The sequence below is a fragment of the Phyllostomus hastatus genome, unplaced genomic scaffold, assembly GCF_019186645.2.
Source record: "Phyllostomus hastatus isolate PE091 unplaced genomic scaffold, TTU_PhHast_1.1 phas_scaffold_78, whole genome shotgun sequence".
Classification (NCBI taxonomy): domain Eukaryota; kingdom Metazoa; phylum Chordata; class Mammalia; order Chiroptera; family Phyllostomidae; genus Phyllostomus; species Phyllostomus hastatus.
The window spans coordinates 107,928,099-107,941,638 of NW_025334041.1; the positions used below are offsets into that span (position 1 = coordinate 107,928,099).

The following is a 13,540-nucleotide window of genomic DNA, read 5'->3' on the forward strand; positions in this document are numbered from 1 at the left end:
TATTTCAATACAAGATTTTGGGTAGGGTTCCAACCATATTATTTCCAAAAAACTAGTTGGTTGTCTTAATACCATTTACTGAATAAATCAGTCTTTTCGATACTGTTTAAATATCACTTTTATCATCTACTATATTTCTAGCAAGTTTATTTCTGTCCCCTCTATTCTTTACCTCACTTTACAGAACTTACTGTTTTCTGCCTTGAATTTTAATTATTTATGAACACATATGCACTAGATCATAAACTGTTTAACTTTGATTTCATCTCTGTGCTATACCTGCTTTCTTTCCTCTTTCTCTTCTTTATGTCTTTTTTAAAAACTTCTATTATAGAAAAATCAACTTGATAATTTTACCAATTATAATAAAGTTTCTCTTAAAGAATTTAAACTGGGACTAATTTTACAAATAGTTTGTAATTTCAAAAATTTTATACATAGCTTTTTAGAAGTAAGAGGTCTGTCTAGAAAAAGTCCAGCTATTGTTAATATAACAAGAACAGTTTGTGTGACATGGATGTAACCTTGCAGCCAAGGAGAGTGGACTGGAGTGTGCATGCATGAACAATGACGACTTCACTGTACCAGTCAGTGGGGTGGTAGACACTGTTGAGTGAGCATGTGTACTGTGTGGCCATTGCACTCAAAATGACGGAGTGAATAGAGCAGCAAATCAGCATTAAATTTTACATTAAGCTTGAACATTCCTCTACATAAACTATTTGGATGATTCAGAAGTCTGCAGCTATGGGCAACAAGTGATTGGCAGCTTCATCACAACAACACACCTGCTCAAGCATCACGTCTTGTGCAGAGTTTTTTGTTGAAACACCAAATCACCCAGGTGACTCAGCCCCCCTACAGCCTAGATTTGGTGCCCTGTGACTTGTGGCTTTTCCCAAAACTAAAATCACTTTTGAAAGGGAAGAGATTTCAGACTGTCAGTGAGATTCTGGAAAATACGACAGGGCAGCCGATGGCAATCACAACAAAGGATTTTGCAGAGTGTTTTGAACAGTGGAAGAGACTGGGAGAACTGTGTGAGGTCCCAGGGTGCCTATTTTGAAGGGGACTGTAACGTCATTGTCCTGTGTACAATGTTTCTTGTATCTTCTTCAATAAATGCCTCTCTTTCATAGTACACGGCTGGATACTTCCTAGACAGACCCTGTGTATTTGTGTTCTAAAGTTAGGAACTTTTTAATTAGAACAGATATTATATCAGTGTTTTGTAAATTGTTAATTCTTTACATGCAAGTCTTTGTATGTTGAATTAAGATGGACTGCATTTCACTTCTAAATGCAGTCAAGTTGCATTTAGACATATCACTTTCTAAAACTCACCCTTCCCCAACAGCTTGGGGTCCATGATGCTTTTTCTGGGTGCCAGGACTCCTAATTACACTATAAAATTTGGAGCACCGGGCTAGAGATGATCCAGTGTATGTTCCCTGTCCTTTTTAATACTTATGTACTCCCCCCAACACCTCTGTGTGGGGGGAATGTTTAGAGAGGTTTAGTACCCCAACTGCGGCTGCGAATATAGGTTCTGTTTCTGCTACCCCTGGCAAGGGGCATGGTAGAATTACAAATCAACAAATCCTCTCTTTATTGGGCCCCTCTGTCTCACAAACAAAGCTACATACCCTTGGGGCCCAGGCACTGTGAAGAACAGGCCACAGCCCCTTTCTTCAAAGAGCTCTGCTCCACTAAAGGGAAAATGTAGATTGATAACCATGGTGACATGATTAAAAAGTTAAAAGTGTGTGTGTGTATGTGTGTGTGTGTGTGTGTGTGTGTGTGTGTGTGTGTGTGTGTAATGAAATGAGCTGAAATAAGTAGGGAAAAAGTAAATAAATCTTAGGGTCGGGATGGGGGGGCAGCTAAAGAAAGCTGAGGAAGGTTTTCTGGAGGAGGTGGCCTTACAGTAGGAATGGAATGTCAACGAGCAGAGCTGGAGAGGATGGGGGAGAGATGGGAGGAACATCCTGGACGGAAGAGCACGTGTAAGTTGTCAGGAATGAGAACGCTTCTGCCCCGTGCGGCCACAGAGTAGGTATGTGGAGGAAGTAGGGGTAAACCTAGAAAGGTGGGTTGGGCTGTCAGTGCCCAGTAAACTCTACTGGAGGCTGGAAATTATTGGAGGATTTTGAATTTGGGAGTAACATGATCAGGGCTTGGCTTTAAGAAGATTTCTCTGCAGCCGTGTGTAAAATAAGTTTTGGAGGCAGAGAGCAGTTACTGGGTAAGCTGTTTTCATGATCTAGGTGTAGAGTCTTTTGGTTCCTGAACTAGAACAGCGGGAGTGTCATTAGAAAGGAGGGAGTGCATTTGAGACACAAAGTAAACTTCCAGGCCCCTACAGACTTCTCTGTTTTTGTACATTTTAGTCCTTAAAGATACCCATGGCCTATTTTCCTGTGATTCTTTTCCCCAACCCAGAGTCAGCTAGGAAGCAGTTACACTTCGCAGTCAGTGACCTTCTCCCAGCACATCAAGGTGTCACCATTTGGAACTCACCAAGACCTTTCTAAGGATGTGTTCGCATCTGATCAACAGGGTGACGTTTGGGGAGTGGCCACTTGAGATGCCCCCTGGCCTACCCTCTAGCCAGGGGGTCAGACTGGTGGGGAACTGTGGCCAGCACAGGCCCACGGAGCCCTCTTGTGCAGGGATGGCCAGGCTGCGCGGCCTAAGTATCCCAGGGTGTTGTCTCCAGTCCACACCGGCCTTCCAAGGCTGGTAGCAGTGGGGCTGTCAATGAAAAGAGATCATGCTGAGCTCTCTGTACAGGTGACCTGGCTAGGCACGTCTACCCAACAAGCTCTGTGCCCTACACTGTGGAAGTCGGGGGCAAAAGGGGTGCTTCTGAGAAGCCCGTGGTAATGTTGGAGATACGATTAATATTCCTGAGGCCGAAAACAGCTAAGTCCTGAACCATGTTTTAACAATTAGAAGTGACAAATAAGTTAGAGAACTTCTCTCTTTTACTTTCCCACCTACACACACGCACACAGTCTGCCTTTTAAATAATTTTTGCTGTATCCACTTCCATTTCCCGAGAGTTATATGATCCAGCATGTTTCTGTGAATTAGAAAGTTTAGATTCCTCTGTCAGCCACCCCCCTGCTCACCCCCCACCCCCAACTTCAGTCTGACTTAAAGCCATAAAAAACTTCTGCCTGCCTGCCTTTAGTTCTGTTTGTATGAATTAAGTCGACAGGATAAATATTCACATTCCCAGCGACAGGCTGAAACAATGTTTGCCTGTTCTGCCCAGTGAGTCGAGAAAAAAAGGGGGCCTGACATCACCCTATACTGTACATTCCCAGCATAGATCATTTATTTAAGTCCCTGAAAAAATACAGATGTTTCACCAGCCGAAATAAAATCCTATGTAAACACTGAGCTTGGAAAAATGTGGCTCGGACTTAGCTGTGGGGGTTGGAGCAACGCAGGGAGAGAGCTAGGCAAAATGGCAGATGCGGAAATTTTATACTTGGCCGAACGTGATAGGGGCAGAAGTGATCCTTTACCCCCAGTCCGCATGCCGCTGAAGGGTGTAATTTGTTTTTAAAAAAATACAGTCACCAAAGTGGGTAGATCTGTTGATCTTCAGAGGGTGGGATTGTTAACAATTACGATACATGCACCCCACTTATATCTGACCTCTGAAATGAACACCTTTTTTCTCTTTGGAGCTGTCCTTTTTCATGACCTGCCTAACCTGGTCCTGTTATTGCTGGATCCTGCTGGTTTCTGGAGCTCAGCTGCTGTTGACTTTATAAAGGGGAAAATTGCCTGGAAGCCATGCTTGGTGAGGAGGAAAACCCATCTCAGCGTTGCACTCCCAAACAGCCATCTATCATCTCGATCTTGTCTAACACAAGTCACTATTTCAGTCTAGCGGTATAAACCAGACATATTTCACTGGTGCAGTGCAAATTTTTTCAGGACCTGCCTCATGACTTCTTTTAGGCCTGTAGCGTTTTTTTCAGAGAGCATTACATTTGCTCTGTGGAGTCCCTTTTAAGATACAGAGCTGCCCAAATGGACCCCATGCTTGCACAGGTGGTTGGAAGCTTCCCTGAGTCTCTCTGTATTTAGGGTGGGGGTGGGCAGATGGTAACTGCTTCCAGGTTCTCCAGACTTTTCCTAGACCCTCCCAGAGTTTCATTAAGGTATACGTCTCAGGGGCAAGAAATCTAGTCCACTTGCAGCTGCTTCCTGACCACCCCCTCTCAGGGCAGACATGAACCCCCTCATCTCTGGGCAGCCCAAGCCTGTGATAGTCCAGGGCGGTGCTGTTGGTTTGCACTTGGTTGCTTCCTGTGTGTTTTTGGTCTCTTTCTGACTGGGTCCCAGCTATCTTAAGTCAACGAAGCTTCCTCCCATTTCTTTTGCTGTAGACATCTCTAAACCCACTCTAAGCTTTTCTAAAGGGCCTGCCATAGCTGGAGGTAACCAGCTGTCCTGGTTTGTTCCAATGTGATTATTAATGGAGCTCCTTGTCACTCTCAAAAGAATTCCTGGTTTGTACAGTGTCTTTCCCTAACTGGAGCAGTCATCGCTGGATATTCCTAACCAAACTCATTAGACCACCCTCCCTCATTCCCAGAACCGCTGTGTGTGCTCTTGTGATCCCTGTCTTTAAGGATGGCCCTCCATCCCCAGCTCCCCGAGTTGAGTCTCCTTCCTGACCCTCAACTCCATGTCTAAAGCAGTAGTTGCCAAGTGCTGTCCTTTCAGCCTCCAAAATGTCCCTCAAATACATCCTTTCCTCATCATTGCACTGCTGTTATCATTTAAAGTGGGGTGGGGTGGGGTGTCACAAATTCGGTCCTGTCTGTTTCAGGCAATAAATCAATGTAAGGAGGATGGGCATAAACCTGCAGCCCTCTTGATCCGTCCTTTGTTCTCAAACTGTGTTTTCATAGAGATTTGGGTTCAGTGAATATTTCATTTACCTCTTGATCTTCCATAAGTTTGGGAGGGGAGCATAAGAGCAGTGATCAGGGACAGGGACACTCCACCTGAAGGACCAGGAGTACTAAGCAATAGCGAGGACTATGGTGAACACGCCTTTCTCATCGAAGGGGCCCACTGCGGCTCCTCAGCTCAGCCAAGTGACTGCCGCTCTGTGGGGGCGTGTCTCCAGGATTGCCAGGTGTTCCGATTTTTCAAAAGAAGTTGGGACTCAGGATGATGTTGATGTGAAATCTCCCAATTCATAAAGGACTATTTTTTTCCAAATAAAACATCTGCAGCCACTTGTGGCCCCTAGGCTCTTAGTTTCCAGCCTCTGGTTTCCACCCTCACTACCTCTTATCTAGACTATTGCAGATGCCCCCTTCACCTAGTCCAGCCTGCACACTGCCCTGGCCTTCTTTTCCAGATCACAGATCTGCTCACTCTGAGCGCTCTCTGAAGAGGTCTTGCCGCCTACAGAATAGAATGCACATTCCTTGATGTTGCATCTAAGAGCCTTCTCGGTCTGACGCGACCACCCATCCCTCTGTGCCTCCTCCCCCCTGCATGCATCCCCCGGCTGTGCTCTTGTCACACACAGCCACTTGCTGTCCCCTGAGCAGTCCCAGTATTTTCTTTTATTTAATTAATAGCTCTCTTTAGAACAATTCTGGGTTTATGGAAAAACTGAGCAGGTTGTACAAAGACTTCCCATATATTCCTCTTCTCCCAGCCCCTTCTCAGTTTCCTCCTGTTGTTAATATCTTGCATTAGAGTAGTACATTTGTTACAGTTAATACACCAACATTGACGTGTTATTGTTATTAACTAAAGTTCATAGTTTTGCATTCAGACTCACTCTTTTTGGGGGGAATACCACTGTTTTAATACCCTTAAAAATTTTCTTTTAGCTCTGGCTGGCGTAGCTTAGTGGATTGAGCACAGCCTATGAACCAAAGTGTCGCAGGTTTGATTCCCAGTCAGGGCACATGCCTGGGTTGCAAGCCACAGCCCCCAGTAACCGCACATTGATGTTTCTCTCTCTCTCTTTGTCCCTCCCTTTCTTCTCTAAAAATAAATAAATAAAATCTTTAAAAAATTTTTTTCTTTTAGTATTTAGGTTTCTCTATTTGTATATATATTGTTCTCCCAATTCTGGCAAGATTTTTCCAAGGCCAAACACGAGAATCAGTTTTTCTGTCTATTTCTGGAAGGGAGGCTGAAAGGGAGGGTGCAGACAGAAAAAGGAAGAGAACTAACATTTTTCATAGGTGAATAGTGTGTTCCAAGTACCATATATGCTGTTAAGTCTCTCTACAATCCTATGATATAGATGTCATTATACCATGAGGAAACAAGTTAAGTATGTTAGCCAAAGCCCCATTGATAGTACCTGGTTTACACCCATGTCCACCTGGCTCCAAATTGTGTACTCCTCCCACTCTTTGCCATAGGGCTGTGTTCTAACCACTCATCCAGCCTTCCTGCTTCCCCCACGAGATTAGTGCAGTGTCACTCAGTTCTCCACTCCCAAGAAGGGGTTGGCACATACCGCAGCTCCCCCAAACCTGTGCGCATATGTCCTAAAGGCAGAGTTAATGCAAGTAAGGGAAGAGGCACCAAATATTGACATCGACTCAGCAAAAGGTTGTTGAATTGCTGCTGTGCACTGGACCTGGTGGAGGAGGAGGTCCGGAAGCATCAGAAGAAAGTGATGGCGATGCTACTGTGTAGGTTCTGTCTCCCGGCCAGGCAGAGTCAGGGAAGCTTCTGTTTATCCATGACTAGCATGGAAGCTTCAGGAGAGCAGGGGCTCTGTTCTCTGCTATAAACTCCTAGGACAGTCCCTGGTAGTAAAGGTTGTTTAATAAATATTTGTGAACCAAATGTTTGAGTCCTGTTGTAAAGTTGGGACCCCGAAAATGACACTGAACTTCTCACAGTTCTCATGTGCATTCAGCCAGTCATCATCCTCAGCTCTGGCAGCTCCAGGCTCCCCGTGTTTGGTTCAGGGCAGTGGTGCATTATAGGCTATTTCCAAATTATCCCAGACCTGGGCCTGACCACACTCTTAGTTCTCCATACGATTGTCGTGTGGCTTGTACCCAAGGTGACAGAATTGATGGACCTGTAGGCTGATTTTCATAAACCAGAGCTACCAGGCATTTCAAAACAGGCTTGTTTTTGCCAAGCAAGGTGAGCAAATATAAGACTAAGTTTAAACATCCATCAGGAGTTATTTTTGAAGTGATTGCTTCTAAATGAGAGGCATTTGAAAATCTTACAGCTTTCTTTACAAGTAAATTCCACAGCCATGTATTTTGCTGGTGTCTGCTGATTAATTGCAATCCTGTGACACCATGAAAAGCCCTGGTGGTTGGTTTTGTGCAGCTGCGGAGAAAAGTAAAGCGAGGCCCAGTGACGTTGCCAGCTCTTTCAGGCTGGTGGGGATTCAGGCAGAGGGAGGTATTTTTTTCACTCTGGCAGTCACCACAGAAGAACAGAAGCCCCAGCCAGACCCATTTCTCCAGACTTCACGACGGGCGGTTTGGGTCCCTGTGGGGGTGTGGTTGAAGTAGTGACATTTGATATGTTGCTTCTGAAATAACAGATCCACTATTAGAGAAAGCATTTTCAATTTCCACATCAGGACATGTGTGCATTCTCCTGTATAGTTACTTCTGTTTAGAAAAAATATCTGGTGGTTACATAAAATAAATGAATCACAAAATATTTTGTTTCTGTAAAGAAAAGGTGGCCAGCAGGTACTCGTTGTTGGTAATTGCAGATGTCTGATCCAAGAAAACCTGCTAACATCTACCTGTTTAGGGTCTGATGAGTCTAGGTCTCTTGTTTTTCCTGGCCTCTTGCTTTTTCTCTCTGCTCCGTTCTGTCTGTAACTCTTAGTTATGCCCCTCACTGACAGGAGAGAGAAAAAACAAAAAGTTGAATCTTGGTGCTTAGAGAGAATCACCTTCAGCTCTGGTGAAGGATACATTAGGGAAAAAAGACAAAGTGGTTATTGAAATAGCCTTTCAGAGTTCCTAATGTGTTGCCTGCACTTGCTTTGCTCCACCCACCTCCTCTCCTTGATTCAGATAAGGACGACTGAAGGATTTCTCTGCTGTGCGTCTTTCTCCTTGGCAGTAGCTAAGTTCAGAGGATCTCATCTACACCCTTATCCACTTTCTTTCTCAGCTGCAGGCTTGTACTCCTCACAAAGGCCTTTTTGATGTCGTATGTGAGTGTGAAGCCGAGACACATGTAGGTGGGCACGCACACTCGCACCTGGCCTGTGTCACGTGTCCGGTGGAACCGTGGCCTGCATTCCAAACACAGGCAGCTAGAGATACCACAGATCTGTCTTCCTCTGCTTAATTCTTTCTTTTTCCTGCTTAATTCTAATATATAATGTTATGTAAGAGTAAGAAAGTGGGGTGTGTCTGCACTGCTGCCTCCACTCCTGACAGCTCAGCAAAAAACTGCTAAAAAATCTAAATAGTTTACAAACGCCACTGCCCAAGATTTGCAAAGGCAAGCGTCCCTGTCGCCTGTTTCTGTCGCCAAGACTGTTCCGATGAACCCAGGCATGTAAACCAGCTTAGACTCTCAGACTTTAAAGGGTACATTTTTTAATAAGAGACTGCTAACATAAAGAAAGATGTTTACATTTCTTTGCTGAAATCAATTTATAGGTTGTTTGTAACTGATAGGCTCTTGTCTGGTCACAGAGTACCCATCTTTCTTTGGTAAAATCAATTTATGGGTTTGTAACTGCTAAGCTCTTGTATCAAGTGATTGTCTGGTCACAGCACAGCCGTCTTTATTTGGAGTTAGTCTTTATTTGGGGTTTATGTCCGGAACGCTGCGCACAGGTACGTAGGTTTCGCACTGCTCACCGCACGCTCCAGTTCCAATGCGCTTTCTGCAAAGAGCCCGGAGCCACATTCTGCAGGAGTCTGTTTTCTTTGAGGGGCTATTTTGGGGAAACCTGAAAGTGAGGAACTTGCATTTAGAAAAAATATATATATTTCACAATAGAAATTGCTTTTTCTCTTTTTTGGTTTAGGTTTTTCATTTGTTAAAAGCCTTCTCAGACTCCAGATACAGAATGAACGCATACTCTCAGCAGGAGCTGGCCGACATTGCCGTTTGTACCAAAGCCAAACTCTGGCTGGCCAAGAGGTATGTTCAAATCCCTCAGGAGCAAGGCCTTATCAGGGGTTAGGAATATATTGGAGAGTTGCTGACCCTAGTCGTGGGAGTTTTAAACGTCATTGGCATGAGTTTTCTAAACTTATTGGAGTATTTATCTTTTTAGAACTTTGGGTTGTGGTAAAGAAAGAAAAATATTTTTTGACAATTATTCTAAAACTGCTGTGTGGCTGGGGGACATGTAATATGGCTTTTTTATCTGTCCACCAATCAGCTTATTTTTATTAATACCTGCTCAACCCTGTGATTTTTATAAATGAAAATCAGCTTATTTTTATTAATATGTGCCCAACCTTGTGTTAGATGTTATAACAATAAAAGGCAGTAGTTGACGAAATTGTGTAGTACAAACTCTTGGTGCTGTGGCAACTCAGAGATTAGAGATTGGTGTGAGGCTTGAGTGGGTCTGAAGGCCAGGTGAGGTGTGAATAAGAAGACACGGACGTCGCCGTTTTCAGTAGGGTAGTTTGAACAAGCAAGGCAAAGAAGGGTGAATACGTATTTTTTTTCATCCTTGCCATTGTTTGTTTATTCTAGAACTTAGAACATTTTCTGTGTGAAAGATGGACTAAAAGAATTTCTCATTGACTACATAGGACACCCTCTCTGTGACATTGTTCAAAACCCAGGCCGCAGGACTCTAACGTTTGCGGGGCGGTGTCACTGCAGGGCCCCCGGTGCGTCCTCCGTGAGCTCCCGCAGGGCAGGTCTGCCGGAGGCCCCGGACCCCCACATTCCATGCTGTGATGTGCTGCGTTTGATTAAGAATCAGAATGTTGGTTGTCTCACATAACAGCCTCTATTTTTGTTTTTTAAAAATATATGCTTCTGTTCACTTTTGTTGGGCTTCTCACCCTATATGGCAAGGCCTGCAACTCAGTGGAATTCAACAGGGCATTGCTGAGCACAGGCCACACACTGGCCTTTGTGTTAGGAGAAGCAGGGATGCAGATATAAAAGAACTAGTCCTAGCTTCAAGGAGCTCACACCCAGGGTGTGAGAAAGATGTGTAAATAAATAATTTTCATCCAGTGTGGTAAGTGTGATAATAAACATATGTGGTAAGTACAGAAGTAGCCCAGAGGAGGGGCAGGGGGGACCCAACATTGCACTCTTCAAGAGACAAGTAGCATTTTGCCAAGGGGCCAGGGCAGGGTGGAACATTCCAGGCTCAGGTAGTGATGCAGGCAAAGGCATGGCAGCGTGAAATGGCGTGGTGAGTGTGGAGAACGATAAAGGGCTCTCCTGGTGCGAGTGTAAGGTACATGTGGCAGAAAACGAAGCTGAAGGAACACTTGGGCCACGTCATGAAAAAATCCTAAAGGAAACCTTCCGGTGAGGTGAAGGGTTCCTCTGCGTGTGGATGTGTGAGTCTGTGGTTTTTCTAAGCACCTGTCGCTTTGGACAGGGATATTGATGGGGAAATTCTTTAGTGTCTGAAATGCCAATAAAGGGAGTGATGGTTTTCCATCCAGTCTTTGTTCTCTCTTTTACTTAAAGAGTAGGGGTCAACTGACCATAAACCAGTTCCATAACCCTAGTATCGTTTGCCTTCTGTGTGGCTTTTAGACAGCCTCCCCCAGGTGCTTTCTTCAGAACAGAGAACTGTGACCACATTTGTGCTCTTACGTGTTTACCAGTTTGTGGGCCAGACCCTCTGGCTATTATTTCTAGGTTATCACAAAGTCAGGGCTCCCCAGAAACCCTGCTACTGAAACCCCTGGTTTGCAGCCTGGATGGGCCAGAGAGAGAATACTACATCTCCTGTTCTTAAAGTTCTATAAGGAAGGGATTTCTGCCCCCGTAGCTTGCTACCCTTTCATGGGTTTTACAGAAATTCATCATCCACTGGCTTCATGAGCCTGTTCCATCTGTTTGGATAGGAAGGAGGAGATGGAGTAACAGGCCAGCCATCTGAACAGACCTTCATGTTGTGCAATGCCTGACGATGGATGACAAAGCTGCCATAAGCCTCCTCTGGAGCTGGAGAAGTCCTCCTGGCCTCTTTTAACCTTCCCTGTGGTTCCTGTTGCAATTTTTTAATCAGGCTTTTCATCATCATCACCCCCACCCACTTCTCTTGATTTTTTTTCTCCATGGTTTTCCAGCCCTAGAAAACAAAGGCATGAATCACTTCAATTCACTGGGTTTCCACCTTGCTTGCTGAGAGTCCAGGAAAGCCACTTTTTATGTTTCCAGTACAGTCAACACTTTATTATGCAAGTGTGAACTTTACACTTTGTGGGTGGTCTGTAGATGGTTCCGAACCCCAGGCTTCCTCTTACTGCCCAGCGCACTTTACCATGTTAACCAGGATGTGTTTGGAGCCTAAAATAAAGTTTGGGAGGAAAACATATTGCCAGAACACAATGAATTCCAAAGCCATGGATCTGTTTCCCTGTATTATTCACATCATCGACATAACAACCTTGACGTTCCTGAATTGGATATAAGTGTTGTATATAAATTGGATATAAGCGATGCAGCTTTGATCTGTCACATGCTTGCCCTGTCCCTGAGGTCCTCCAAGAGTGTTGCTACAGGAGGTGTTTGCACTAACAGCTGCTTGCTCACGTGAGCCCATTCTGGGTCCTAGTGGGCCCTTCTCAAAGCCAGCCCTGTCTTCACATTCTCACTTGCCTTTCCCCTGAAAGACGTTATAATGTACAGTGTTCCAAATTCCACTGTTGAAGTGGCTCCTTTCTGTCCCTAACAATTGACACATGAAAGAGGAATACATGTTCCTTTGTGCCTACTAAGGACTTTCTGTATCTTTTCGGTATAAGCTATGAAACATTAATGTTACAGCAAAAAAAAAAAATGTTGGTTTAAATTTTAGCACCAACACCTTTTTTCCTCTACAGTTTATTTGATCATTAGTCTGAGTTCATGCAGTCCAATAAGTACAAAAACATTAGTAGGGGTGTCATTTATTTGTCCTTTGATTCCCAAAGAAGGGATTTTTTTTTTTGAAGTTCATTGGAGCCATTGGATAACCAATTCAGTTTTTAAAATTTTGACCCTGAAATTAGGGCACATAAAGACTTTTGTCATATATTTGTGTTTTGACTTTGCAAGATTAATAGGGATTTATATGAGGTGATTAAGCAATAGCCATGGAGTTATTGGGGAATTTCTGGTGATGAATGGCCAGCTGGCAGCGTGGCCTGAGTAGAGGACTGGGCTTCTGCTCTTACAGGCCGCTTTTCATTCCAAGATGTCAAAGCCTTTATAGAATTCAGCTCATTAATCCTTCAAGTCCCTTCCTTCCCCTTTTTTCTCCATTTCTCCCTCCTCAGTCCAGTTGACTGTCTCTCTCTCTCTCTCTCTCTCTCTCTCTCTCTCTCTCTCGGTGTGAAGGCAGTTTACCAACTATTGAAGGAAAACTGAGCTGCCCAGGCCAGAAACCGAGTGAGAACAGGGGTCAGCTGCTGTGCTGGAGAGGCTGGCAGTGGGCGCCGTGGAGGAGCAGTCGGCGCAGTCCCTGGTCAGGTGCTGTCTGCCGCTGGCCCAGCTGGCCCACAGGCTCTGCCTGCATAGGAAGGACTTTAAAAACCCTGTCCAGGAGGACTAAGAGGAGAAAAGATTTATTTACTTTGAGAAAATTACTATTATATTGGCCTTAAAAGTTTTTTGTTTTGTTTTCTTGTTTGGTTTTTTTTTAAGATTTTATTTATTTATTTTTAGGGAGGGAAGGGGGAGAGAGAGAGAGAGACAGAGAGAGAGAGAGAGAGAGAGAGAGAAACATCAATGTGCAGTTGCTGGGGGTTATGGCCTGCAACCCAGGAATGTACCCTGGCTGGGAATCGAACCTGGGACACTTTGGTTCCCAGCCCGCGCTCAATCCACTGAGCTACGCCAGCCAGGTGTTTGCTTGTTTTTTAAATATATTTTATTGATTATGCTATTACAGTTGTCCCAATTTTTCCTTCTTTGCTCCCCTCTGCCTGATACCCCCATTCCGTCTAGCCATCCCCTCCCTTAGTTCATGTCCATGGGTCATGCATATAAGTTCTTTGGCTTCTCCATTTCCTGTACTGTTCTTAACCGCTACCCCCACCCACCCCCGTCTATTCTGTACCTACCAGTTTGTACTTCTTAATCCCTGCACATTTTCCCTCACCACCCCCTTCCCCTTCCCAGCTGATAACCCTCCAAATCTCCATATCTGTAATTCTGTTTCTGTTCTGCTTGTTTGCTTAATTTGTATTTCTAATAGTTGTGCAGTTTGTTCATAGTTGTGCAATTTATTGCCATTTTAATGTTCATAGTTTTTATCTTTTTCTTACATAGCTCCCTTTAACATTTCATATAATAATGGCTTGGTGATGATGAGCTCCTTTAGTTTTACCTTGTC

The 13,540-nt window shown here is 44.3% G+C and overlaps 1 protein-coding gene across 4 annotated transcripts in view; it reads left to right on the forward strand.

Moving 5' to 3' along the window:
- Positions 1-13,540, forward strand: part of THADA (THADA armadillo repeat containing) — a 286,751-nt gene that overhangs the window by 189,361 nt on the left and 83,850 nt on the right. For all 4 annotated transcript variants that reach the window (XR_006784399.1, XM_045827761.1, XM_045827762.1 and 1 more), the window contains exon 30: positions 9,038-9,153. Coding sequence is in view for 3 of the 4 variants with exons in the window: in XM_045827761.1 (XP_045683717.1) it covers positions 9,038-9,153 (116 nt within the window). In the remaining variant the exon portion in view is untranslated. The remainder of the gene's footprint in view (positions 1-9,037; positions 9,154-13,540) is intronic.